Here is a 26,106-nt window from a genome sequence, read left to right on the forward strand (position 1 = left end):
TTTCAATTATATTACAACCAATAATATGTAAGGGATAATCCATGGCTAGGTGTATGTTCAACTATTTTAATGCATGATGTGTAGACAAAGAACCACCCTACGCTAAGAGCATTCAAATCGTTTAATGTACACCTAGCCGTGGATGATCCTGCTTATACCATGGTTACTTGCCAGCATTGATTATGTACAGCTGTCATTGATTTTTGCTGTGCAAATTTCAACTGGAAGAATAACAATAACAGTTAACTTTATCTTACAGGGTAGTTAGATCTAGAGTTCTGCTGGTTCTAAATCAAACATAGAGATAGTGCAATCATATTTCATTTATTTGAATGACTTAAAAACCTGTACAAATAATTAAAAAAATAGACATGAGTTTTTTGGAGACTACACACACTGTAAAAACTCTTGTGAATTTGAATGCACAATCCAGAAATAATACCTGCATGTAGAAGTAGGTATTCTACAATTAATATAGAAGGGCTGGCACTCCTAAGAACATGTAATATTAAAGGTCCATTCTTTGTCATTAATGAGGAAAAACCAGCGTTACGGATGTGACAGTTGTAAAAGTGGCACTTACTGTTCATGATGAGAGGAAAAACATCCAAAACACTCTGAAACCTGCTGAATTTGACCTCTGAGACATCAGTATGGTATTCATTAAGGCTGCACGATTGATTGAATTAAGAATGAAATCACGCTGTGGCCTTGCGTGATTACTAAACTGCAAAAGGCTGCCTTTTATAAAACAGTCTGCATTCCTCGCTTCAGTCAGTAATGCATGATCAAGCGGCGGCCACTAGCGGGTGTGTCCTGAGCAGCGCAGCAATATTAAATGATGTTTATCTTATTACAATTCAAATCGTCTTGCCAGACAGCGAAAGATGCATTTCATAGGTCCCGGTTTTCCTCTCTCCCCCTCGGTGCAAAACATGGCTTTATGTTAAACCATACTTTCCTTACAAGCCTTATGGGTATGTGGAAAGTGCAGGTGCATTTCTAAATATCTCCAGGTTGTACTCAGTAATATGGGGATGATGAACACTGGTGTCTCTTCGATTTCTTTTCCTGTAGTGCTTTATAATTGATTTAAAGACTTAATAATGTGCTGTTTTTTGATGTGATGGTTAATCCCGGCTTAAAGGCTCATCAGACTTGCAACATATTATTCGCGTCCAGAGTTCGTTTGAACAGAGGCATAAAACTTGCGCAGTGTCTCATTACATAGTACATAGAGGAGACATGTTAAAATAGAATGGTGATTAAAACTGACTGAAACTACCTGTGCATTAAACGGTTTTAATGCACGCATTCCAGCTGATCAAAATCAAGTATTCGAAGACAATGGGATAAATATATATAACCAATATATGTTAACACAGGTTTATGTGAGGGATAGGGGACAGAAAATCTCAGTAGCTCGGTATAAAAGCAATAGAAGTGAATAGAAAGTCCTCACCATAATAAAATATGTGTGTTTTCATTCTTAGCGGAGATTTCCAGGATGTGTGAGGTGGACGTTTCTTCTGAGCCCACCAGCCCAACGCTGTATAGAGAATCTTCTGATTCTTACTGCCATGTGGACCGCTGGCAGAAACTACGCACAGCCGTTCGCAAGCTAGAATTCTGGGAAAACTTTACTCATGAGCTGATTGGCAGTGGCTTCTTTTCAAAAGTTTACAAGGTAATACTCCTTTAACATGTCAGCTGATATCATAAATATGGTGCAATGTAGAGAATATCTCCATAATATGTAATAAATAAATGAAAGTTTTGGTAGAATGTCTAGATTTATTTCCTTAATTAGAGAAACTTGCTTGCAATAGATGTTTAACAGTGTACAACATTGCCAAGTACATACTGAATGTGCACATTGATTTAGTCACATTGAGATATGCTCCCAATTAACTTTTTCATAACTTTATCATAATTAAGACAACTGTGTTATAGTGAAGTCTTTCACAGACCAACATGCATATTCACATCTGCTCAAGTTGATGTTATGTTTATCTAAGGCATTCTCTTTAAGATAAGAAGGTAGCCATGTGATAATCTCAGTCTAAATGGAAATTATTTAGGCATCATGCTGTTGTACTGCAGAGGGTCTCCCACGGTGTGCTGTATGTGTGCGTATATATCTTAATGGTGCCCGTACAGTGCTTGTATTGTAGTCCTACTAATTAGGACAGATTTTTCAGCTAGGCCCAGTTTGCGGTGGCCTTCATGCCTGAGTAGACTAAACCCATTAATTCCTGATGAGTCCCTGCTGTGTAAATTATATAACTGATGATTGCATTGCTCATAGAGGCCAAACCATTATTACCAGCAGTTCTGTTCCTTCCTGTATATTAACTGTTTAGGTGCTTTTTGTGAACATGTGTTTTTTTTTTTTTTTTTTTTTTTTTTTTGTATATGTGTATATTAGAGACAGTGTAATGTCTTTATACACTACTGGTCAAAAGTTTTGAAACACTTATTCTTTATTATAATTTTTTTCTTCACATTTTAGAATAATAGTAAAGTCATCAAAACTATGGAATAACATAAATTGAACTATGGGAATTATGTTGTGACTAAACAAAATCCAAAATAAATAAAAAAAACAGGTTTCACCCTGGGATGCTTTTTAAACAGTATTGAAGGAGTTCCCATCTATGTTGGGCACTTATTGGCTGCTTTTCTTTATTATTTGGTCCAAGTCATCAATTACAAAAATTTTTTTTTTTATTACATTTTAGTTTTGTAATGAAATAAATTAATATGGTGGCACAATTATATTTTTGTCTACAAAACTAATTTCAAACATTTAAGCATACGCCTTAAGATCATGAGAAACATTTCAGTCAAGTGTGTCAACACTTGACCGGTAGTGTAGCACTTTATGTATCATTCCCCTTTTCTGTAATCTACTGTTCACTGGAATTTACTGTCATTGTCAGGTGATTCATAATACCACTCGGAAAATGATGGTAGTGAAGATCTACAAGAATGACGTGGACCAGGACAGCATTGTACGAGAAATCAGCCTTCTGCAGAAACTCTCTCACCCCAACATAGTGAGGTAATACTCTTATTAATGCTGATTAACAACTCGTCACCCTTTCATGCACAAGTCTGTGATTGAACTCCATCTTAATGTATAATAGTCGTTTGGGCCTTTTAAGCCTTCAAACCTCATCAAGATTTGTATACACACTGTATAGGCCATATACTGTATGTGTATATACATGGATGTACCATGTGGCTAAAATCAAGTTTCTGGTGCTTATTTAACCCTTAAACACATACCTCAGGTCTTTAGTGACCTGGGACCTCATTCCACTCCCTGTGCCTCATTCAGTTTTTGGAGCTGCAACTACTATATAGCATTGATTTTCTGCGCAACAGTGGTAAATTATCAGTACCTCAAATGCGTGCGTGCATGCATATTATGCATGCTGTTTGTTACTCAAGGTGACTGTGGCAGCTGGGGCATTGTCGAGCGTTCGTCCGGAGATAGAGAAAGCGGTAAGGGTACACACCTGAGCGCTATAATGTCTAACACCTGTTTCTGATTGCAGTAAGCGCTGGGGAGAGTGATAAAAGGAGAGACGCAGGAGCGAGTCAAGGAGAGAGAGATGCAGCAGAGTGCAGTTGTGTGTGTGACCTGAGTTAAGGCTGAAAAGCCACAGTTGAGAAAAAGCTGTTAATAAAGACCTGAGTTTTGAGTTCAACGTACCTGAGTCCCACTTCCTTCGTTCCCTAAAACAAACTTTGTTACGCTGGTGCCGAAACCCGAGAGTTTGGAGGAAGTACACGCCGGTATGGAGTCCTCGCCATTGGCGGAAGTCATTCAGTCCCTCGCCAGCATGCATCATTCACAACATCAGGCCCTGCTTGAGCTTCGCAAGGATTACGATGGTTCCTGGAGGTGCTCAAGCAGAGGACCGGCAGGCGATCCGGAGCTTACTGCACCAGGAGAGAGCCCCGGCTGTGACCCCGGAAACAGCAGTCCCCATGCCTCCGGTTGCCCTCATGAAAGGAGGCATTCCTGGACATGTTCGAGAGAACGGCAGAGATCTGGAGGTGGCCGCGTGTCCAGTGGGTGGCCAGACTCATTCCACTGTTGTCCAGGGAAGCTCAGCTCACGGCGCAACTTCTACTGGCGGCGAATCTCCTGGTGTATGACGATCTGAAGAAGACCATCCTGCAGCGGGTTGGCCACAGCCCCGAACAACACCAGCAATGGTTTCGCTCAATGAAGCTTGATGTGTGGGCTGCCCGTTTTCCTTCACTCAACAGCTCCATGACACCTGCTGAAACTGGCTGCTGGCTGAGGACTGCGATGCAGAAGAAGTCGTCAATCTGGTGGTACTGGAACAGCTTATCCGTCGTCTGTCGAAATGAATGGCGGAGTGGGTCCAGTGCAACCACCCGGCATCGCTGGAGGATGCCGTCCAGTTGGCTGAGGACCATATGTTGGCGTACCAGAGGGCGGAAGAGCCCTGCCACTCTCTCTCCCCTCACTATCTCTTTCACCCCCCTCTCTCACTTTCTCTCTCACTCTTCCCCTTTTCTCCATCCTACTCCGGTTCCCCAGAAACGCGGGAATGTCCCTCCGAAGTTGGCTCCCCGTTCGTTGGGTTTTTCCCAGCCACCACTGTCGCAGGTGCAGACGTAACGCCTGGGCCAGCCTGCTGGAGTTGCAGGGAACCCGGGCATTTCTTGGAACAATGTCCCATGATGAAGCTGGGAACATTGGTCTGGGTCCCTGACACTCCACAGGCTGCCCCCGATCGAAAAGGAGCATACAGAATACCGGTGAGTGTCAAGGGGAGTACACATGAAGCCTGTGTGGATACTGGCTGCAATCAGACGAGGCTTTGGGCTCAAGTAAAAGGGTGAAGGTGAGGTGTGTGCATGGGGATATTCACAATTATCCTGTAGTGTCACTCATCATTAAATTTCGGGGGCAAAAGCATAGAGTGGAGGCTGCGGTTAGTTCCCGCTTCACCCATCCACTAATTTTGGGAACTAATTGCCCAGAATTTAAGACTCTATTAAAGGGAATATGTGTGGATGGGTCCTGTGAGAAAATTATTAGATATGAGATGTGCGATGCCTTGGCTGGGGAGGCAGTGCCGGGGCGGTTCATCAGCTCCACGTCAGGATGATGTAAGGGAGGGGGAGGCTCCGGCCAATAAAAAAATAAATCTAACAGTCAGTCAAGCTAAGTCCTGTCCAGCATACTGCTAATATAATGTGTTTAATCTAAAACTATGAGCATGTGTGTTTATCTAAGCAATCTCAGAGTGGATTTTTCCAGTGCGTTATGGGAGAACAAAAGCATATTCAAAGCTCTCAGTGCAGCTTTAATCTATCACAGCTTTCCAGTTACCTGCCAGCTTCCATCACCCTATTACAATTTACAGTCACATTGACCTATGAATAGGATTGCTGAATTTGATAGAAACCATTTGAGGTCACCATGACACATTGAATATTATATTTAAAAATTCATTGCTCATTTGTGGTTCTCTATTATATAAGTGGTGACAAATGAAAGTGAATATAATTTATTCATTCTTTCCAGTGTTAATTTCTTTCCACAAGTCTCTAATTGCTCTTTTGACAATGCAGATTTAGGGAACATGTCATACTGACAGCTTGTGATCTTCTCTCCCATCTCTGCTTCTAGGTATCTGGGTATTTGTGTCAAAGAGGACAAGTTGTACCCGATACTGGAGGTGAGCTCTCCATCTTCTCAGCCTCTGAATCAAAGTTCAATTAGACTGTTCAATATGTTTATTTTATGCATTTCATTTTATTAAAACTACATAGATGTGATGGACATTTTGTTTCATGTTTGTTTCTTCCCCTCCCTGGCTGTCTCTTTGGACAGTATGTTAGTGGAGGTTGTTTAGAGGAGCTGTTGGCCAGGAAAGATGTGCCTTTGTGCTGGAGAGAGAAAGTGGACCTGGCCTCTGACATCTCAAGAGGGATGATTTACTTGCACTACAAAAACATCTATCACAGAGATCTAAACTCAAAGGTACAGCAGCTACACATTTCAGTCACGCTCATCTTTAGCTTTGAAAAGTGTGGCTATGCTCTTATAGTGTAAGTTTTATGCTGCATCAGAGAACACTAGATTAACTCTAGATTAAATTAATCTAGTCCTATTAGTGACAATTAATGCTGAAAAAACATCACCCGGCACTCAAAAATAGCTTTATACCCCACTGCAGCAGACAAGGGCTTTCCCGCTCATTGAGCTAATTGAGTGATTAGCTTGAAACCAGGCTCTTGTACACTTGATTCACTTTCATCTACACACATGATAACTAGCTGCTAATTATTTGCAAATTGAAGCATTGTACTTAATATTTTATGAGTTTCTTTAAAACCTTTGAAAAATAACTGAAAAATAACTTAAAGACCCCATGAAATCAATGTTGGGAGTTTTGCATCTTTGAGTCCATGTCTATTAGCCTTGAATATCCTAGTCTATTAGCCTTGAATATCCTAGAATATTCTAGTATTCTCTGTATTCTAGTGTACTCATAAAGGTTGACAAACTGATCCTTTAGCAGTTATACACATTCAAAATGTAAAGTCTTTCTCTCCTGGAATATGGATCAGAAAAAATAATAAATCATCTTGCACTGCACAGATTTCTGTCAAATCAAATGCTAGAAATGTCCCTCCCTGCAATACTGCCTACAACCGACTTAAAAGTAGCAAATCATCTTTCGATAATATTACATTTTTATATTGTATCTTTCTGTGTACATAAAAAAAAAAAAAAAAAAAAAAAAAAAAGTATAACAGTTTAGTTTTGTCATGCTACTAAGAGGGACAATGTGAAGATCATTTACTGACATATAAAAAAGCAATAAAGTAAATCTGCTTTCTGAAATCCAATTCGGAGTATTCTTGAATCTTAAAAAAATACTAGTCTTATGAATTCCTATTCACTAAACACTCCGTCATAGCTTCCTGTAGTGTGTAGGCCTCCTTATATGGAGATCCTCTGAGAAATCATCAGATCTTAGACAATGCTTGTAAAGCACCTATGCCTAGACTTTACATAGAATTCTCCCTTGAGAAATACAGACATAGATGCGTTTACGTGAGTGTTATTGGTTGCCAGGTTTCACACAAGTGCTCCACAAACGTGGGGTGAGGGGCGTGGCAACAAGGCCAGTCCATTGTGATGGTAATAAACTCTTCCACTCTGTCCTCTCTCTCATTCTTTCTGTCACATACACACAAACTCTCCCCAACTCTTCCTCATCTAAAAATGCAAAATACACAAACAGAGTATAGGCTAGTCATTTTACCACCCACCCTCCCTCTTTTTTCGTGTTTACTCTGGCCTTGTCTCTGTGACAGCTCAATTGTCAGCCATTCAGAGATGAACAATGAGCAAACAAAAATGCCAACCACACAATTAACATGCACAACTGTGACATCTACAGTATCCTGTCGGTCAGTGAGACCGTAGGTTGTTTCCACTGCACTGAAAGTTGGCATGGCTGTGGAAAATTGTCTCAGAAAGTAGAAGCTATTAAAGTTGACTTCACTTCCCTAAAGCTCTAAATGAATGCTTTTGGAACACTACTTTAACATTTAAAATTAAAGAGGGTGAAAGAATTCAATAGAAGTTCAGTCTGAAAAGAGCACAAAACAAGTGTTTTTCCATGGAAATATCATGGCACTTTTCTATGAGACTATAAGATCAAAAACATCCTTATAAAGCTCTGACCGTGACAAATTTATGACCGCACATAATACACTATGAAATGTTGGATAATGGAATATTCTTTATATACTGGGGTAAAAACGTTTCAGTCCACTTTAAAAGTGCTTCTATTTTGCATGTTTCTAATTTGTTTTTGTTTGGGTTTTTTTCATCTCAAATTATATTATCAGCATAACAATTTGAGTATAAAGTAATAAATTAGCAAGCATTTCAGAATTTCTTATTTTCTGTTTTAATGACAGCATGCATTCAAGCAGGCATGGATTTTTAATTCCAGATTTTTAATGTGGACCCCTTATGTACATACAGTGCATTCAGAAAGTATTCAGACCCCTTAAATTTTTTCACATTTTGTTATATTGCAGCCTTATGCTAAAATGCTTTAAATTATACTTTTTTTTCACATCAATCATCACTCCATACCCCATAATGAAAACCCAGATTTTTGATAACTTTGCAAATTTATTAAAAAGAAAAAACTGAAAAATCACATTGACATAAGTATTCAGACCCTTTGCTATAACACTTGAAATTTAGCTCAGGTGCATCCAATTTCTCTGGATCATCTTTGAGATGTTTCTACACTTTGATTGGAGTCCACCTGTGGCAAATTCCATTGATTGGACATGATTTGGAAAGGCACACACCTGTCTATACAGTTAAAGTCAGAAGTTTACATACATCTTAGCCAAATATATTTAAACTCAGTTTTTCACAATTCCTGATATTTAATCATCGAAAACATCCCTGTCTTGGTCAGTTAGGATCACTACTTTAAGAATGTGAAATGTCAGAATAATAGTAGAGAGAATTATTTTTTTTTTTCTTTCATCACATTCCCAGTGGGTCAGAAGTTTTCATACATGGTATTTTGTTGCATTGCTTTTAAATTGTTTAACTTCAGTGTCAAATGTTTTGGGTAGCCTTCAACAAGCTTCTCACAGTAAGGTGCTGGAATTTTGGCCCATTCTTCCTGACAGAACTGGTGTAACTGAGTCAGGTTTGTAGGCCTTCTTGCTTGCACACGCTTTTTCAGTTCTGCCCACAAATTTTATATTGGATTGAGGTCAGGGCTTTGTGATGGCCTCTCCATTACCTTGACTTCGTTGTCCTTAAGCCATTTTGCCACAACTTTGGAGGTATGCTTGGGGTTATTGTCCATTTGGAAGACCCATTTGCGACCGAGCTTTAACTTCCTGTCTGATGTCTTGAGACGTTGCTTCAATATATCCACATAATTTTCCTTCCACATGATGCCATCTATTTTGTGAAGTGCACTAGTCCCTCCTGCAGCAAAGCACCCCCACAACATAATGTTGCCACACCCATGCTTCATGGTTGGGATGGTGTTCTTCGGCTTGCAAGACTCACCCTTTTTCCTCCAAACATAACAATGGTCATTATGGCCAGTTCAATTTTTGTTTCATTAGACCAGAGGACATTTCTCCAAAAAGTAAGATCTTTGTCCCCATGTGCACTTGCAAACTATAGTCTGGCTTTTTTTATGGCAGTTTTGGAGAAGTGGCTTCTTCCTTGCTAAGCAGCCTTTCATGTTATGTCGATATAGGACTCATTTTACTGTGGATATAGATACTTGTCTACATGTTTCCTCCAGCATCTTTAAAAGGTCCTTTGCTGTTGTTCTGGGATTGATTTGCACTTTTTGCACCAAACTACGTTCATCTCTAGCAGACAGAATGCGTCTCCTTCCTGAGCGGTATGATGGCTGCGTGATCCCATGGTGTTTAAGCTTGCATACTGTTGTTTGTACAGATGAACATGGTACCTTCAGGCGTTTGAAAATTGCTCCCAAGGATGAACCAGACTTGTGGAGGTCCACAATCTTTTTTTTTTCTGAGGTCTTGGCTGATTTATTTTGATTTTCCCATGATGTAAAGCAAAGAGGCACTGAGTTTGAAGGCAGGCTTTAAAATATATCCACAGGTACACCTCCAATTCAGTACACCTCTTATCAGAAGCTAATTGGCTAATTGTCTAAAGGCTTGACATCATTTTCTGGAATTTTCCAAGCTTCTTAAAGGCACAGTTAACTTTATGTTTGTAAACTTCTGACCCACTGGAATTGTGATAGTCAATTAAAAGTGAAACAATCTGTCTGTAAACAATTGCTGGAAAAATTATTCATGTCATGCACAAAGTAGATGTCCTAAACGACTTGCCAAAACTATAGTTTGCTAATATTAAATCTGTGGAGTGGTTAAAAAAATTAGTTTTAATGACTTCAACCTAAGTGTATGTAAACTTCTGACTTCAACTGTATAAGATCTCACAGCTGAAAATGCATATCAGAGCAAAATCCAAGCCATGAGATCAAAGGAACTGCCTGCAGAGCTCAGAGACAGGATTGTGTCGAGGCACAGATCTGGGGAAGGCCACATTTCGACTGCATTTAAGGTTCCCAAGAGCACAATGGCCTCCATAATTCTTAAATAGAAGAAGTTTGGAACAACCAGGACACTTCCTAGAGATGGCCACCCAGCCAAACTGAGCAATTGGAGGAGAAGGGCCTTGGTAAGAGAGGTGACCAAGAACCGGTGGTCACTCTGGTTGAGTTCCAGAGATCAGGTATGGAGATGGGAGAAACTTGCAGAAGGACAACCATCACTGAAACACTCCACCGATCTAGGCTTTATGGCAGAGTGGCCAGACGGAAGCCTCTCCTCAGTGCAAGACACATGAAAGCCCACTTGGAATTTGCAAAAAAGCACCTAAAGGACTCTCAGACTGTGAGAAGCAAGATTCTCTGGTCTGTTGAACCCAAGCTTGAACTGTTTTGCCTCAATTACAAGTGTCATGTCTGGAGGAAACCAGGCACTGCTCATCACCTGTGCCAATACCATCCTAACGGTGAAGCATGGTGGTGGTAGCATCATGCTGTGGGGGTGTTTTTCAGCTGCAGGGACTGGGGGACTGGTCAGAGGTGAAGGAAAGCTGAATGCATCAAAATACAGAGATAACCTTAATGAAAACCTGGTCCAGAGTGATCAGGAACTCAGACTGGACCGAAGGTTCACCTTCCAACAGGACAATGACCCTAAACACACAGCTAAGACAACGCAAGAATGGCTTAGGGACAACTTTGTGAATGTCCTTGAGTGGCCCAGCCAGAGCCCAGACTTGAACCCAATCGAACATCTCTGGAGAGACCTGAAAATGTCTGTCATCAAATGTTCTCATCCAACCTGACAGAGCTTGAGGATCTGCAGAGAAGAATAGCAGAAAATCCCCAAAATCCAGGTTTGCAAAGCTTGTCGCATCATACCAAAAAGACTTGAGGCTGTAATGGCTGCCAAAGGTGCTTCAACTAAGTACTGAGTTACTGTTGTGAATAATTATGTCAATGTGATATTTCAGTTTTTTTCTTTTTAATAAATTTGCTAAATTATGAAAAATCTGGTTATTGCTTTGTCGTTATGGGGTATGGAGAGTAGATTGATGGTATTTTTTTTTTTTTTTAATTTATTTATGTATTTTTTTTTAAGCATAAGGCTACAACATAACAAAATGTGAAAAAAATGAAGTGGTCTGAATACTTTCTAAATGCACTGTATAAAGTATATAATGGAACACTTGATAGTAGAATTGATTAATACATTTAAAAACGGTTTGTCTACAACAACTGTTCTATTTAATCTGTAGCACTTTGCTAAGGAGTGCAAAATTTTGAGAATATACCAGTATTTTGTTCCAGTAACAGGCCACTTAACTTTCTTTCTCTTATTTATTAAATGTTTCTGTTTATTTCATTTTATATTGAAACCTCAGTTCTTATCCAAACCTGCCTATTAGCCAGCCTGCAGCTGCACAGCCAGTGGCTGTTGCAACTCTTGGCATATGCACGAGTTACTGCTCTAAATTTAGTTGCTACTTGACTCAGGGCTTGGAGTTTTCTTATTTCTGTAATCATAGGTCACAGTTTTTGGGCTTGGAGGCTGAGCTGTGGTGTAGAATATAATATAAACCAGATGGAGAACCCACTGTTTTCATCCATCAGCACTTTCTCTGAAAGTCCCACTGGTCTTATGCAATGTCTCAGTCTATCTGGCATCCCTTTACTCTGGTCAGCCTCAGTGTCTCCTCATTTGCCTTTCCTCTTAAATAACAGGCCATTTTTTATTATACCCACGATCATTTTTAGTAAATGATGTGTGTCTAGCCATGACGCATCATTATTAGAGACCATTTCAACTAAAAGCGAGGTGTAACATTGCATGTTGGTACCCCAGAGGTGTTTAAGATGGAGGAGAGGAATTGTAGGCGGTGTAGACCCTTTGCCAAAGTACAGGGTCAGCTGAATAATTCATTAAACAGAGATGGTGTTGACATGAAACTTCTCTCATTTGAGCCTGGGAGTTCTGTCCCTGTACTGTCTCAGCTGTCAGTCACAATTTTTATTTTTTATTTTTTTTATTTTTTTACAGCATATCACAGCCTGCTATAGATAGCAAAGCAGACTATAGCAGTCATGAACAGTATCTTAATGTTTTTATACTTATATATTTAGATGTCGTTTAGATTACTTGATTTACACAGTTTTTGTTTACAAACTTCCAGTCAGTAACCACATGAAAAGGTTATCTTTCTTTCTTTTGTGTTTGGCTTGTGTTTATTTGGCATCCATATTTTAAATGCCTTAAGTCTCCCATAAATACACTGCCATAAATTATGGATTTATTTGATTGTCACAAGACAACGTTTTGAGATTTTGGAAATGATAATTTTCGTGACGCTAAACGGTTGTGGAAGACTGTGGACGAGTTGTAAAAAACATTCTTCTAGTTTTTGCCTCCACCTTCTGGCCGTTATTAAGAAAAACACTTTCACTGGAGATCCACTCGTAGCACGAGATCCTTGTTTAACCCTAAAATGCATACGTGCTTTTGGCATACAGTACGTGCAATTTATTTATTTTTATTTTATTTTTTGTCTTTTTTATTTATTTATTTTCAATACAACGTGGTATTTTCATCTGACATTCCAAGAATTCCTCAATTAAGGTGTCTTTGTTCATGTGAACTATTGTTTTCATGTTTCGATTCACTTTATTAAAAGGTTTTATATAAAAGTTTGTGTTAATACCTCGAGTTTACTATTCAAATTTTCATGAACATTTATTTTCATTGACAAAACATTGTGTCCCATGTTACACTTAGCCTACTACGCATTCAAGGGTGGAAGTTCCCTGCTATAAGATCCAACTTAACCAGCATGCAATTCCTATGCTGGTCTAAGCTGGTTAATGCTGGTTTGGTTCTGGTCTAGTTGGTGGACCAGCATAGCCAAGCTTTTCACCAGCAAAACCCAGCTGGTGAAGTTGGTTGACCAGCATGGTCTTTCAGGTGAAGCTGGTTTAACTAATTATAAAGTCTGGCAGAGTCACCAGCACACCAGCATGCCTTGCTGGGGGACCAGCACACAAAACACAACATAAGCTGGTGACCAGCAATGCAGGATTTTTTTAGCAGGGTTAGCTATACATTTTTGGTTAAAAACATAGCCTGGGAACAGATAAATGTTATTTTGCCTTACCTTTTTTTTTTTTTAAATGAAAGTTAAAGGATAGTGATTAAGGACTTACATTTTGGTCTGTTTCTCACCCAAAGTGTATCTCGTCAGAAGGCTTTAACCATTTGAGTTATATGGATTATTTTATGCTGCCTTTATGTCCTTTTTGCAAATAATGAGAGAAACATCCATTTTGGCTAAACAAGCCCTTTAAGATCTATTCAAAAAAACATTAAAGTATTTATAATTAATAATTCAATATATTTTACTGTCTTAAAAATTAGACAAAATAATTGAAGTAAAGCATGGTTATTTGTTTGTTTGTGTCTCACTGTACACAGAATTGTCTGATAAGGGTGACGGCGAGAGGCAGAGAGGCACTGGTGACCGATTTCGGCTTGGCTAGAGAGGTGGTAGAACTTCCTGCAAAAGACAGGAAGCTTTCACTTGTCGGCTCCGCCTTCTGGATGGCCCCTGAGATGCTCCGCGGGGAACCCTACGATCGTAAGGTGACAACCCAAAATGTAGCTCTATCTAGCCAGAGCAAGATATTAATTTGTTCTGATTCTACTTAATGTTCTAAAGTGTTTATTGGTTGGTTCTTTATTGTTCTGCCAATTTTGCTTTTATGTAATGTTAGGTGGACGTGTTCTCGTTTGGAATTGTTTTGTGTGAAATTATGGCTAGGGTCCCAGCTGACCCAGAAATCCTTCCAAGAACTCAGGTGAATATAAATATCATTAATGACGCTAAGGCTCGGAAATATAAAATCCAATCCAACATCAGAATTTAGTGAGAGCCTGACTTTTTCTTTTCTCATGAACTACTATCCCTTTATGCTTATGTGGATGTGCAAATTGCAGGACTATGGCTTAGATGTGTCAGCATTCAAGAAAATGGTCAGTGGGTGTCCTCATCTTCTTTTGGAGCTGGCAGCCAGGTGTTGTCTGGTAAGTAGCTTTTGAACCACTGAGAATGTGAATATAACAATGGACATATAGTGGCCTATTCAGTCTTGTAACTATCTTTCTTCAGTGAAGTACAAAAGGAGATTTTAGGCAGAAAAACAGACTCTGTCTCAGTCACCATTCACTTTTATTGCATCTTTGTTCCATACGATGAAAGTGAATGATGACTCAGGCTAACATTCTGCCTAACATCTCCTTTTATGTTCCATACAAGACAAAAAGTCATACAGATTTGAAATTATATGAGGGTGAGTACTATGGATTATGACAGAATTTTCATTTTTGAGTGAACTATCCCTTTAAGAATTAATATGTTAACATTGACTTGCTCTCTGAAAGTTTTTTTTTTATCCCACTTCTACTGTAGATAGAGGCTTTCCGAAGACCCTCTTTTACAGAGATTCAGGAGGAGTTAGGTGAAATTGCTGAAACTTTGGAGCCTCCTCACACTGATCTTACCACAGGCTGAGGTGCAGAAGGTCCTCTAGGATCCCATGAGCTCTGTAATGAACATTACCAGCTGGAGTTCTGTACATAGACTTGAGCACAAACACAAATGCAGCTGAACTGAAATTTCTCTCTGAACGGTTTGCTTTGAAAGAGCAGATCAATGAAAAGGTCACAATTTTTTATGGACGCTCTGCAGGTAATTAGATGACCTACCATCATTATATAATATATATTGTACAGTAATATTATACAAAGAGAAATGTTGTTTCAGGTTCCAGCTAAAGTGTGTTCAGCTGTTTGCGGTGTCAACTTTCACAAAGCTACAGACTTTCAGATAAACGTGTCGCTGTTTCTGTTCTTGTATTAATACTTTTATATCTAAAAATCACCCTAAATTAGACTTTGATGGCTAAGATAGCCAGTGATTATGAGAAGAACTAACTTGAAGATCACAAAATAAATTGTTCTAAATCACCAAATAATATTTTCATAGAGTCTAAAATTTTCAGTTAATGTGTCCTGTACATTACCAGTTTGGATTCAGTTGTAAATGAGAAAGTTATTTATTTAGTTATTTTGGTACTAAAGTTGGCCCCAGAAAGTGCAAAAAATGCATTTGCATTGCCTGCATTTATGACAGGCCAGACTTTTTTAAAATTTTTTTAGAAAAGTGAAGATTGTGTACTTCTCTTTCATAATAAGCAATCTACACAGAAGCAAGTACTCATCACTTTTTCTCATTTGTGGTTTTGTCTTCCACTGTGAGCGGAGATGGTGCACTTTGGAAACTCTCTATAGGGCTATACAATCATCACAGTACGATCCCCATTTCCTGCCTTAAAGCGCCTCTGTGTTGCTGTAACTCTCTCACCAGAACTTGTATTGCATACTTATTTTGCTCTCATTTAGAATGAGTGTTTGGTGAACATTTCATACAATTTATCCTTTTTCCTTTGCAACATTCAAACAAACAACAAAGCTCAAGTTACTCCTCTTTCTACCTTATGGTTAATTTTAGTTAGCTTATTTACCATGCATTATGAATTTCAGTAGTGTGAGTATGACTTGGTTCCACCAAACAGGCTTCAATATACAGTGACACAAACAGCTTCTCTTAAAACATTTCTTAAAGTCACTGAACATATAATACAGTAATGTGGGCTGTCGCTAAAATTCACGGGGCCGGGCAAATTTTTTAATAGAGGACCTTAGTGATTTGCATAACTTGGCACCCTTCAGACAGAATGTATTCTTGCATTAGAATGCTAGACGCAGTGTAAGGACGTCTTGAGGCATGCTTTATGAGTTTAAAACTTAACTCGGTGTCTTAAAGAGATGCTGAAAAAATGGCAAACATCAAAGGCGTTTGTGTAACCGTGCTTGTTTACGTAGAAAAACACAACGAAGACGGATGCATTATGATTTTGTTGTGTTTGTTCTTTTTTCTTGTTATTTGTGTTTATTAAGTTATTAGTCTGAATAACATGGCTGTTATTTGGGTTGTTAATAATTTATGCTTTAGATGCCTTTGTAAATTGCCTCTTGAACGTTTTTCAAGTTAACATTAACAAAATCTACATTCTGTGCCTCAAAGAGGATGCTAGAGGTTTCCTCTAGTCTTGAAAATCTTATGGAGAGAAATATGTCATGCTAACTTCCCTGTCCCTTGATCACAGGGCTGATGTCTGTATAGTCTGAATCTTTCCATGGTTTGTAGTGTTTTTGTAATACATGTTAAATAAAGATAAAAGGAAACGTATTTGAATGGTGTGTATTTTTCAAATAAAGCCATTGAAAAAACACTTGTCTTCAAGTGTTATTCAGATTCTTTGCACAACATGAGTGAATTGAGAACTGAGCTGATTAGATGCACTAGCCTGTTAGTATCAGGAAATGCAAACTCTTGAAAAGATTTCTTAATGCACAGTATCAAAGCAAAGTTGGACAGTCCCTTTCTCTGCCTGATAGAGGTACGATAAGGAGGAACTTTTGTTTAATAATCATTATCTGACAAAAACAATGAGCTTTGATTGCTTTCATGTCTGGTTACCTGGCAACTTTTTCTGCAGTGTGGACTCTTCTGATGTCCAGTGTTAATGATATTTTAGACCAGACTTCTTTGTGGTGCCTGTTATCAAACCACTCAATGCAAATGATTGGAATAATCATGAATGAAAATCAGCGCACCATGGGATTCATCTCTTATGTGATGTTGGGCTATTGAATTAATTCCTATTAGCTACTGGCAGGTTACTTAAAACAACCTTGGGCGTTATCTCCACATTTAACAAAAATGCAAGTTTGTAATTTTGGTTTAGTAGAAAGGTCTTGTATTCATCTTAAAAAAGAGGAAAACTTAAATGGTATACAGACTCACTATCAGGCCTGTTTGTATCATTAGCATCTCGTTTCTCTTGCCACAGGTGAGCAAACAAAATAGCTTTTCAATAAAAATGGAACGATTTAGCTGGTGCTTTTGGTGTTCAAACAAAATATATTTTGCATTTGTCTCCAGCTGTACCAAAACACTCAATAGATGTGAATGAATTATTAAGTAGTGGCTTTCCTTCTGGTGTCTTTGGTGGGTTTTGTTAAGGCATAGCAACAGTCTGTAACTGCACAGATTAAAGGCACGTGTTTAGCAGCTGATGCCTTTTACGTTGATATTTTAGTGATGGAAGTAAAACTGGTGAACAGATATTTTTAAATTAGTTTACTGTAAGAGATTGATTATTACATTCATACTTACAGTATAAGATGAGAATGGGCTGAAGATAAATAACTGTGTTCTAGTTGTCCATCCTACGTTAATGTAACTCTGTCTGTTTCCCTGCAAAACCCATGCTCATTTCAGTATCAGTTTCATCAGAAACTGGATCAAACTAATTGCTGTTTGACCATTACACACAGAACCATCCTGTTCATTATTAGCAGCAATCTAAATCAATAAAGAAGAGCTCTCTCGGTCTTATTTGCTTAGTTTCGGGTCAGATTCGATTTTGAGATTTAACAGACTCTGCCGTTACTTTATCAGATCAATAAAACAGAATAGATAAATTGTTCAAAATTGCAGTCATGGCCTAATAATGTACAAATCAGGCTATGTAACCATTTTGCCAACACTGGTAATGGAACAAATTCTCCATTAGATGGCAGTGTCTTTTAGGATTCACAGTCTCTTGTGCTTTGCCTTTTGAATTCCAGTGACACTAAAAAGCCTTTCATTCCCATAGACTCAACATTTTACATAATTTTGAATCATCTCATCATCCTTATGATTCTCCCTGTTTTACTGCTGCCATATTTTACCAGTCGGTTCTCTGGCCTCTTAAAAGTGATTGAGGGGTTGGTTGTACTATAATGTAGACATGTAAACGTATACAGTATTTCACCCAAAAATCTAAATCATAATGTTATCATTCACTCGCCCTCATGTTGTTCCAAACCTGTATGACTTTCCATCTTTAATGGAATACAACATGATACGTTAATACGAATGATACGAATGACAGCCTCAGTCACCTTTCGCTTTCATTTTAAAAATGCATTAAAAGTGAATGGTGACTGGGACTTACATGCTGCCTAGCATTTCCTTTTGTGTTCTATGGATGGCAGAAATTCAAATGGGTCTCAAACAACACGAGGGAGATTTAAAAGATTCATGTTCGGGTCCCTTTTATGGAACTTTCCCTTTTATGAATCCCACTGCTTATTTAGGCAGTAGATGGACAAATATAGTGAAATAAAACTTTTGTCAATAGCAGTGATACAATACAGAACTGCAAGTACAAATCTTTCTTTTAGGCTACACACATACTCACCCAGAAATATTGAGAAACAGAAGGCAATAATCTAAGCACTTTATGAGACATCTTCCCCTCTGCACCGTCAAGTCTGGCTGCCCACTTTTAAGCTATCATCTGTGGGTTTAATGTCGAATGTCCGAGTGATAGAAGTCTGATGTTCATTTAGCCCTGCTGCTTCTGACCTTCATACGACACCCCCACCCCACCCCGAACAAATATTTCGAGAACACTGGATCCTCTGTGGGGTTCATGTGCTTCCCACAGCCCGTTATGAGAGTCATGATCGATGGAAATCTATCAAATGTCAGAGCTCCTGCCATAAGAACCATAGCACATCATAGCATAATACAGAAATGTGCCCAGTGTTCACTTAAAATGAATAAAAAATCATTTTATGGCATCACAGAGAATAGTTTGTGGGGTGCAAATAATAAACGTTTTACTGTTAATACTGTTTTAGTGTTATAAGGGTTTATTGTGCTTGGCAAAGATGGTTTCATGTGCCACTGAGTTTTAATGCTTCAGTAAGGTTGAATATTCTCAGAAGAATAAAAGGAATTTATACGGCTAATGGAGTGTAAAATGTATGACAAGGGAGAGACAGAGGGGACAGGTCACACATAGAACAACTTTGAAGGAGTTTACAAGGCATATTACTGAAATACTAGCCACATATACAGTTTATGAGGCATAAGTAAGGCCACTTTTCATTTAAGTGCATTTTTGTAAAATGTTACTACATATCTGGGCAGTAGATTTTAAATATAAATCTCTCTACATAAAAAAGAGGAATAAGTAAAATCCATTATGTTAATAGAAAATTAAAATAATAGGGATTAAGTATAGAACTGTTTATCATTGTGAGACATACAGTGTGGTCCAAATGTCCAAGACTACTAGTGAAAATGCTTTCATTTTGCATTTTTCATATTTAATACAAGTTTTTCCATCACAAATTATATCATCAGCATAATTTGAGTGAAAAGTTGAAAAAAATTCAACTGAATTTTTAATATTTGCTTTACTGACAGCATGCACTTGAGCTGACATGGACTCCACACGTTTGTGCAAAACTTGATGATCCACATTATCCCAACCAGATTTGAGAATGTTCCAATGAGCATCTTGTGTGCTTTAAAGGAAATCTGGCCTTTTGCACAGAGTTCACATGATCAGTGTAATAATGTGACCAAGAAATTGTGCAGAATCTTCTCCTTTATTTTACATCATTACATTTTCAAATTGTCAACATCCTTAAAGTTTTTTTATTTCCAGGTTAAAATGGGATTTTAGATGTTCAGTCTAGTCTCTTACATCTGGAAACCATGCTGTAACTCAATATGGTCTTTTGTCACAGAAACACTTTACTATAACTACATTTTTGCAAAATGGTTTCTACATGACTGGTATGTATTATGACACTTTTCTGGTTACATGAACACTAGAGGTGCTACAACAACAATGACTTTTATCAAGGGTGTAGCAGCCGCGGGGGACGTGGGGGACACATCCCTTGCACTCTTTAAAAAGGTAATTTTTGTCCCCCGCACAAGCTAAACCCATACTGAGTCCAAATGGTGGATTTGTATACAGTATTCTTTGCGTTTTGTTACTTTGGGCTGATTGATCGACCATCCAGTCAATCACAGGTGAGTTTCATGAGCGAAACAACCCTTACGTAATAGGCCGTCAGCCAGACAGTCTAATCAACGCGGCTCCGTTCATTTCTACAAAGTTGCTTTCAACAGTGTTTATTTATCCATGTTTTTTATCGGCATTGATATTGATCTAAATTAATAATCTAGAGATGAGGAACACACAAACGAGAGTTATTTATCATCCTATCATTCCTGATTGGCAGCATAACGTGAAATGCACTGCACAGGCCGATACTAGGGATGTGCCCAAAGTCGAATACCTTATTTGGAAAGGCACAAATAATGACTTCAAAAGAATAACGGATTCATCTGAATAATATAAAAAATATTTCAGTGATTTCAGATCGGGTGGGCGCGGTCTCGTATGTGGTCTCTGTTAATTGTGCGCATCTGGAGCTTATCAAGTGTAACATTAAGATATGACATCATATACACTTTCCACTTCTTGAAATGTCTGTTAATGTATCACACAATCACACATGATTCTCATGCATTCATTTATAGCCTAAACCTGAGCACAATGTTAAATTCCTGACCTGAAGTGATGATTTCATGTTGGAGCTAGTCGATCCATCTCTTAAAGTTGACCACATTTATATTCACATCAGAGATTAAGGTAATTATCTGGTTAAGACTTAATTCTGAAAAAAGTTAAAACGCTCCATAAAGGTTTAAATGCTCCATAGAGTATTCATCTATTAGGAATATTCCTCCTTCTGTAAAACGAAAAACTGAAATGTCTTTTCGTCTTTTTCTTCTTCTTCTTTAAACTGTGCTACCTCTGGTAAGGCGCTATATAAATTTAACATTATTATTATTATTATTATTATTATTATTTTTTTTTAACTAAATAATGGTGTCTTATCTTAAAAACTCCTGATAGATTTACAGGACTTTCACCTGTTTGCAGGCTATATTGATTTTATTTTCACTTCTTTTAATGTTTGAATTTGTATTTATTATTCACTGCAAAATGTGTGCTTGACATTTCACATTTTGCTTGACACCTCCTGTCTTCAGAATAATGTTGTTATACATGCACAGACAAACGAAAATTCTGTTTCATGCAGATATTAATATCAGAAATCTTCTGACTGTTTAAACGGCCTGGATCGCCTGCTTGGATTGTCACGGACTGACCATCATGATTTGTGAATCAGAGGATCTTTTGATCCTGATACTGAAGTTTTGATACTGGCTAATAGAATACGCGCTTCAGAGGAAGATTCAACTGTAGATGAGCACTCGACGGAAAGAAAATTCTGGATATCTGCGTATTTGCAGATGGTATATAATAGAAGTTTTATTGATATTCGCCTTTTATCATTAGAAAAGAGGTAGATATATGAGCGCTCCACAGTTTGCTGGATCTGCTGAAGTTGTGTGAGGTTGGTTTATTACATCTGTTTAAACAAGATATGTGCATATTTGCAGATGGTATATGGTATAGTTTTATCAATATTTGCCTTTTTATCATTAGACAAGACAGTTAAAAGTTACAGGGAACAGATGAGGAGAGAGAGGGAGAATGAAACAGGCAAGCACTTTAACATAATGAGCTCAAACATCTGATATGCAGACCATTTACATAAGACTGTGATGCACACCGGTCTATTATTGTAGTAACACGATGGCATGTAACAACAAAACAAACCATGACTTGTCGTTTATATGTCTCAGTCTGACAGCTGTGTCCCCCACCCACTTTTAAAGTGACTGCTATGCCCCTGATTTTAATGTTTGCATTCCATAACAAACAACATTTACAAGCTTGTTCGGATGCAGTCAAATTGCACAGTAGCTGAACTGATAGAGCATTGAACTTGCAATGCATAGGACCGCGGTGCGAATCCTAAAGACTATGCAAGTCGACATGTGATCTGAAATTGTCATAAAAGCACCATAAAATGGCGTGATTGCTTCAGCAAATGTGTTTCTCATCTCACATTTGCTTTTTCTAACACTGTTACTTAGTTTTAAGGTTTAGGTAGGGAGGATGATACAAAAATCCATAGAGCATTAACTTTAAAAACCTCATCTGTTTAGGAGAAATTTTTAATTTTTCAACTCACTTTTAGTGCCACTCAGTGGGCAGTTCACCTTAGGAATGCTGTGATAGGTCTTAGGAAACCCATGATAACATTTGCAAAAATTTTGCCATAGTCATGTAATTTTATAAAAGTCTATTTATAAGGGCTCTGAAGACTGGTAAAATCCATTTCAGTGGTCAGCAACAGCTTGACCCAGGTTTCAACACCATTAGCAATACAGTTTGCTTTCCAATGTGCCTCTGTTCAGAAAACAACCTTACATCCTCACTTAGCAAATTGTGCAATGATGTATATTCAAGCCTTTGGCAGAAGAGCTTATTAATTTCTTCATTTAAATTGACCTCCATTGCTGATCACATAAAGCTGAGGTCTTGCTGTATCACTGAACCTTTGCAAACACTAATTTGTATTCTGGGAAGGCTCTCTCGTGCTTTATGTAGGCATAAATGGGGCTGTACATTACGATTCTTTTCTATAATTGAAGTGCAGATGACAGTGGATTTACGGCTATGCCAATAGCAGGTGTTTGGAGGTAGATCAGAGCCCCAGTATATTATGTTGGTCTCAATGAAAGGGCCATTTGTTATCTGATGACCACAGGTCTAGTTCTCAAAAGGGTTTAGAGTAAAATGAGAGCAATGTGGATACAGTAAAAAAGAGATCATAAAGTGAGTTAGTGCTTAGGAATGATTTAGGGAGACTTTTAAGGTACTATTGCTAGATAGTTCATTAGTGGGGCCCACTAAGGTCCTCTATGGTAAAAATTTGTCCTGGGCCATGTGAATTCTAGTGAACACCCTTATGACATCCCAACATGCATGCACACTACAGGTGCAATGTGCCCTTGCCCCAGAAAACCGAAGGCTTGAACATGTTGCGGACAGTTTTTTTAGCACTAAGTGTTGCCCTGTGATCAATTCTAATCTAACAGTGAGGAAAGATGGGGAAGAGAGAGCAGGAATCTGGGTCAGTGATAAGAAAATGGACAGTGGTGCTCAAAGAAAGAGGATCAGTGCAGGAATGGAACTCTTCTATTTATGCATGGAAAATGTGCCAGGTCAAGATGGAGGAGAGTCGGAGGAAGGACGCAGAATTAGATCGACCAAGAATCATGAAAGTTCCATCTCTGTCATGACTCTTTCACTGTATGCTCTTGTTTATAAGTTGAGGATGCAATAGGCCAGGCTGTAGCTAAAATAACCAGTGCCCTCCAGAGAGAATGTGGTGAAGACTAGGACAGCAATCGTTTTTAGCACTGATACCCAAAATTCACACAGGAAAGGTACACTGCCAGATTCTCTCAGTTCTTTAGGAGCTTGAGGGGGTGTTGATAAGAGGTTCTGGCTGTTTTGTTGTAGTCATGCTTTTAACACCAAAATTAGTTTAACATAAGGTCTCAGGGCTCCAAAAGTTTCAGAGAGCTTCAGAATTTCACATGACATCTTTTGCAACACCCACTTTACAAGCACATCAGTTTAAGTGTTGTTTTTGATAGACACAAGAGATGGTTTGTGTTTAGTAATTCCGCTTTTCTCCTTCTTAATAATAAAAGCGGAAGAGTGTCACTTCTGTGACACTAGTGTCACCAAACAGAATTGCAAAATAAATTGTAAGTAAATTTTTTTAAAAGAATGTGAGTGGTGCTTGCAGTTGCAAAACTCGCTGCCACAATGTCCTACCAAGGGCCTCAGTACACTCCCCAAGTCAAAAGAGCCCACCCCCACGTCCCCATGATATTCTGGGGCCAAGATATAGTTGGGGCCCCCAGGGGCCCTCAAGGGCCTCAGTACACTGCCTAAAGTCCAACAAGCTCATGCCATGTCTTTACGATCTTATGGTGCAGAGATATGGTGATTTGGGTGGTTGCATGGGCATTGCTAGTTGGTTGCTAGGGTGTTGTGGGTGATTGCTTGGGTGTCACTAAACTTGCCTTACTGCCTTACAGTCATACCACATGTCTCCTCATTAAGCCAGTCGATTTGACATGTTATTCATTGGTTTACAACAAATGGTGCAGGTTATGAGTTGGAGTTATGCGCCAAAGTTTTGGTGGAAGAAGAAGAATTAAGTTAGGGATTTTAGCATATCCCTACACAAAGGACAGATCAATTGTAATAGTGGCGCTTTTCTAAAGCAAGCACCGCTAATGACTATTTTCAAACAGGTTTCCTGAATATAATTTGAACTCTATATAGGAGACCTCCATTGTGTTTCATTCAGCTGTGCTGTTTCCTGTTGTTTTGGAGGCATCCTGGACCGTTTTTGCACCTATCTGTTCAATATTTAATTGTTTGTCTTTTGTAAGCATACACTATATGGACGTCTTTGATTGTTTTGATGTGTTTTGTCGTGGGTTAGTCGACACAAAGAATCAGTCAAAGTATTATCAAAGACTCTGGAGGCTTCAGTAGTAAATGCAGAATATAGGTTTATTGTAGAGTTAGGTCCAATACACCACAACACACTGAGTTGGTCTCGAGAGCAACTGAGCTGAGGCTATGGGGCTTCATCTTTTATAGTCTAGTTGCCCCTCTTTCCTATTGTTACTTTCTTTTATTGACATATTTCTAAAAAACTGTCTGGGTCATCATAATCACATCATTGTTTTCCCACTATTGTTGATCAGCCTCTTGTATCTATTTTAATATAATGGGGGTTGGCGGATGTGCATGTGTTACTCCCTGCCTCTTACGCAGTCAGCCCTCCTTACATTCCTTCTATCATTGTTCACTGTCCTCCACTCATTCTGGGTCACTTGAGGCTATGCATGGGTTCATTGGGTTATGTGAGGTTATAATGATCACGTGATTATAAATTTTATACAACTTTCTCTCCCACAATTTCCTGCAATGTATGGCACGTTTTAAAAATAGTACAAGTGCAACTTCTCATTCAGCTGCCTTCGCTGTAGAAACACATGCCTTTCTGTGTGTATAAAAACACGGAAGATGTGAGATGTCGCTTCTGTGAAGACCAGCATCTCTGCTTTGGCCTGTTGAAGCCAGTTGAAGCACCAAACATCACCATCACCATGGATTGTATTATGCTTGTGTATTCATAATATTTCAGCATGGATTGTGTGTTTTTGGCTCATATCAGCATGGATTGTTTGTGAACCAGTCACTATATGATTTAAGCTTTGCAAAGGAACTGTTATGAAAAATGTGGCAGTTAAGCACTACAAGACCTGTGAATAAACAGTTTAATTCATGAATGTTAGAAATGTCATGACTATTTGATAGCTGCTGTGCTTAAGTGAACATTTTGATACATTCAGATGAATTGTGTTGGCTGTACATTATGTTAACCCTGAAATATAGTTTTATAAATTCAAATTTTCTTTCGATTAAAGATGCAGTATGTAAGATTCAGAAACCCTTGTTATTAATGACACCTGTGGCCGTTAAGTGAAATGCAGCCTGTTGCTTGTGATCGCGCACACACACTGTATAGGGACGCGAGCGAGCATGACTCCATAGGGAAGCAAGACTGAATGTGATTCACCGGCATCATGATCACAGATGAGGTAGCATAATTAAAATTACACAGTTATGATTGTTTTACTACAAACTTTGAGACTGTATATTATATTTGACTCTCCAGTGCTGGAACAGGGCTAAAACAAAGTGTGGATATAGGTCTATGCAAGACTCTAGTTTGAATCGCTTTTCTTTGCATGATACATTGTTTGCATTTATACGATAGCCTATGTCGACGTTAGCTAACTAGACAGCTTTCTCAATAGCTGTTAGCTAAATTTGGTGGATGATGACAGTAGTTGTTTATAAAATAGACTGTACATTATAAATATGTTGACACAATTCAGTATTGATGTGATTCCATCACAACTGTCATTTTGATATATCGATGCGCTATTGTTTTATAATAATAGAATGTATA

The 26,106-nt window shown here is 38.4% G+C and overlaps 1 protein-coding gene across 3 annotated transcripts in view; it reads left to right on the forward strand.

Moving 5' to 3' along the window:
- LOC127439615 (dual specificity testis-specific protein kinase 2-like) overlaps positions 1–16,450 on the forward strand; it is a 38,593-nt gene extending 22,143 nt beyond the window's left edge. For all 3 annotated transcript variants that reach the window (XM_051695811.1, XM_051695812.1, XM_051695813.1), the window contains 8 exons: positions 1,494–1,687; positions 2,943–3,064; positions 5,681–5,729; positions 5,885–6,034; positions 13,615–13,782; positions 13,914–13,997; positions 14,137–14,223; positions 14,609–16,450. In XM_051695811.1, the coding sequence (XP_051551771.1) occupies positions 1,494–1,687; positions 2,943–3,064; positions 5,681–5,729; positions 5,885–6,034; positions 13,615–13,782; positions 13,914–13,997; positions 14,137–14,223; positions 14,609–14,710 (956 nt within the window). In that variant the 3' untranslated portion in view covers positions 14,711–16,450. The remainder of the gene's footprint in view (positions 1–1,493; positions 1,688–2,942; positions 3,065–5,680; positions 5,730–5,884; positions 6,035–13,614; positions 13,783–13,913; positions 13,998–14,136; positions 14,224–14,608) is intronic.
- The last annotated feature ends 9,656 nt before the right edge of the window (positions 16,451–26,106 follow it).

The sequence above is a fragment of the Myxocyprinus asiaticus genome, chromosome 4, assembly GCF_019703515.2.
Source record: "Myxocyprinus asiaticus isolate MX2 ecotype Aquarium Trade chromosome 4, UBuf_Myxa_2, whole genome shotgun sequence".
Classification (NCBI taxonomy): Eukaryota; Metazoa; Chordata; class Actinopteri; order Cypriniformes; family Catostomidae; genus Myxocyprinus; species Myxocyprinus asiaticus.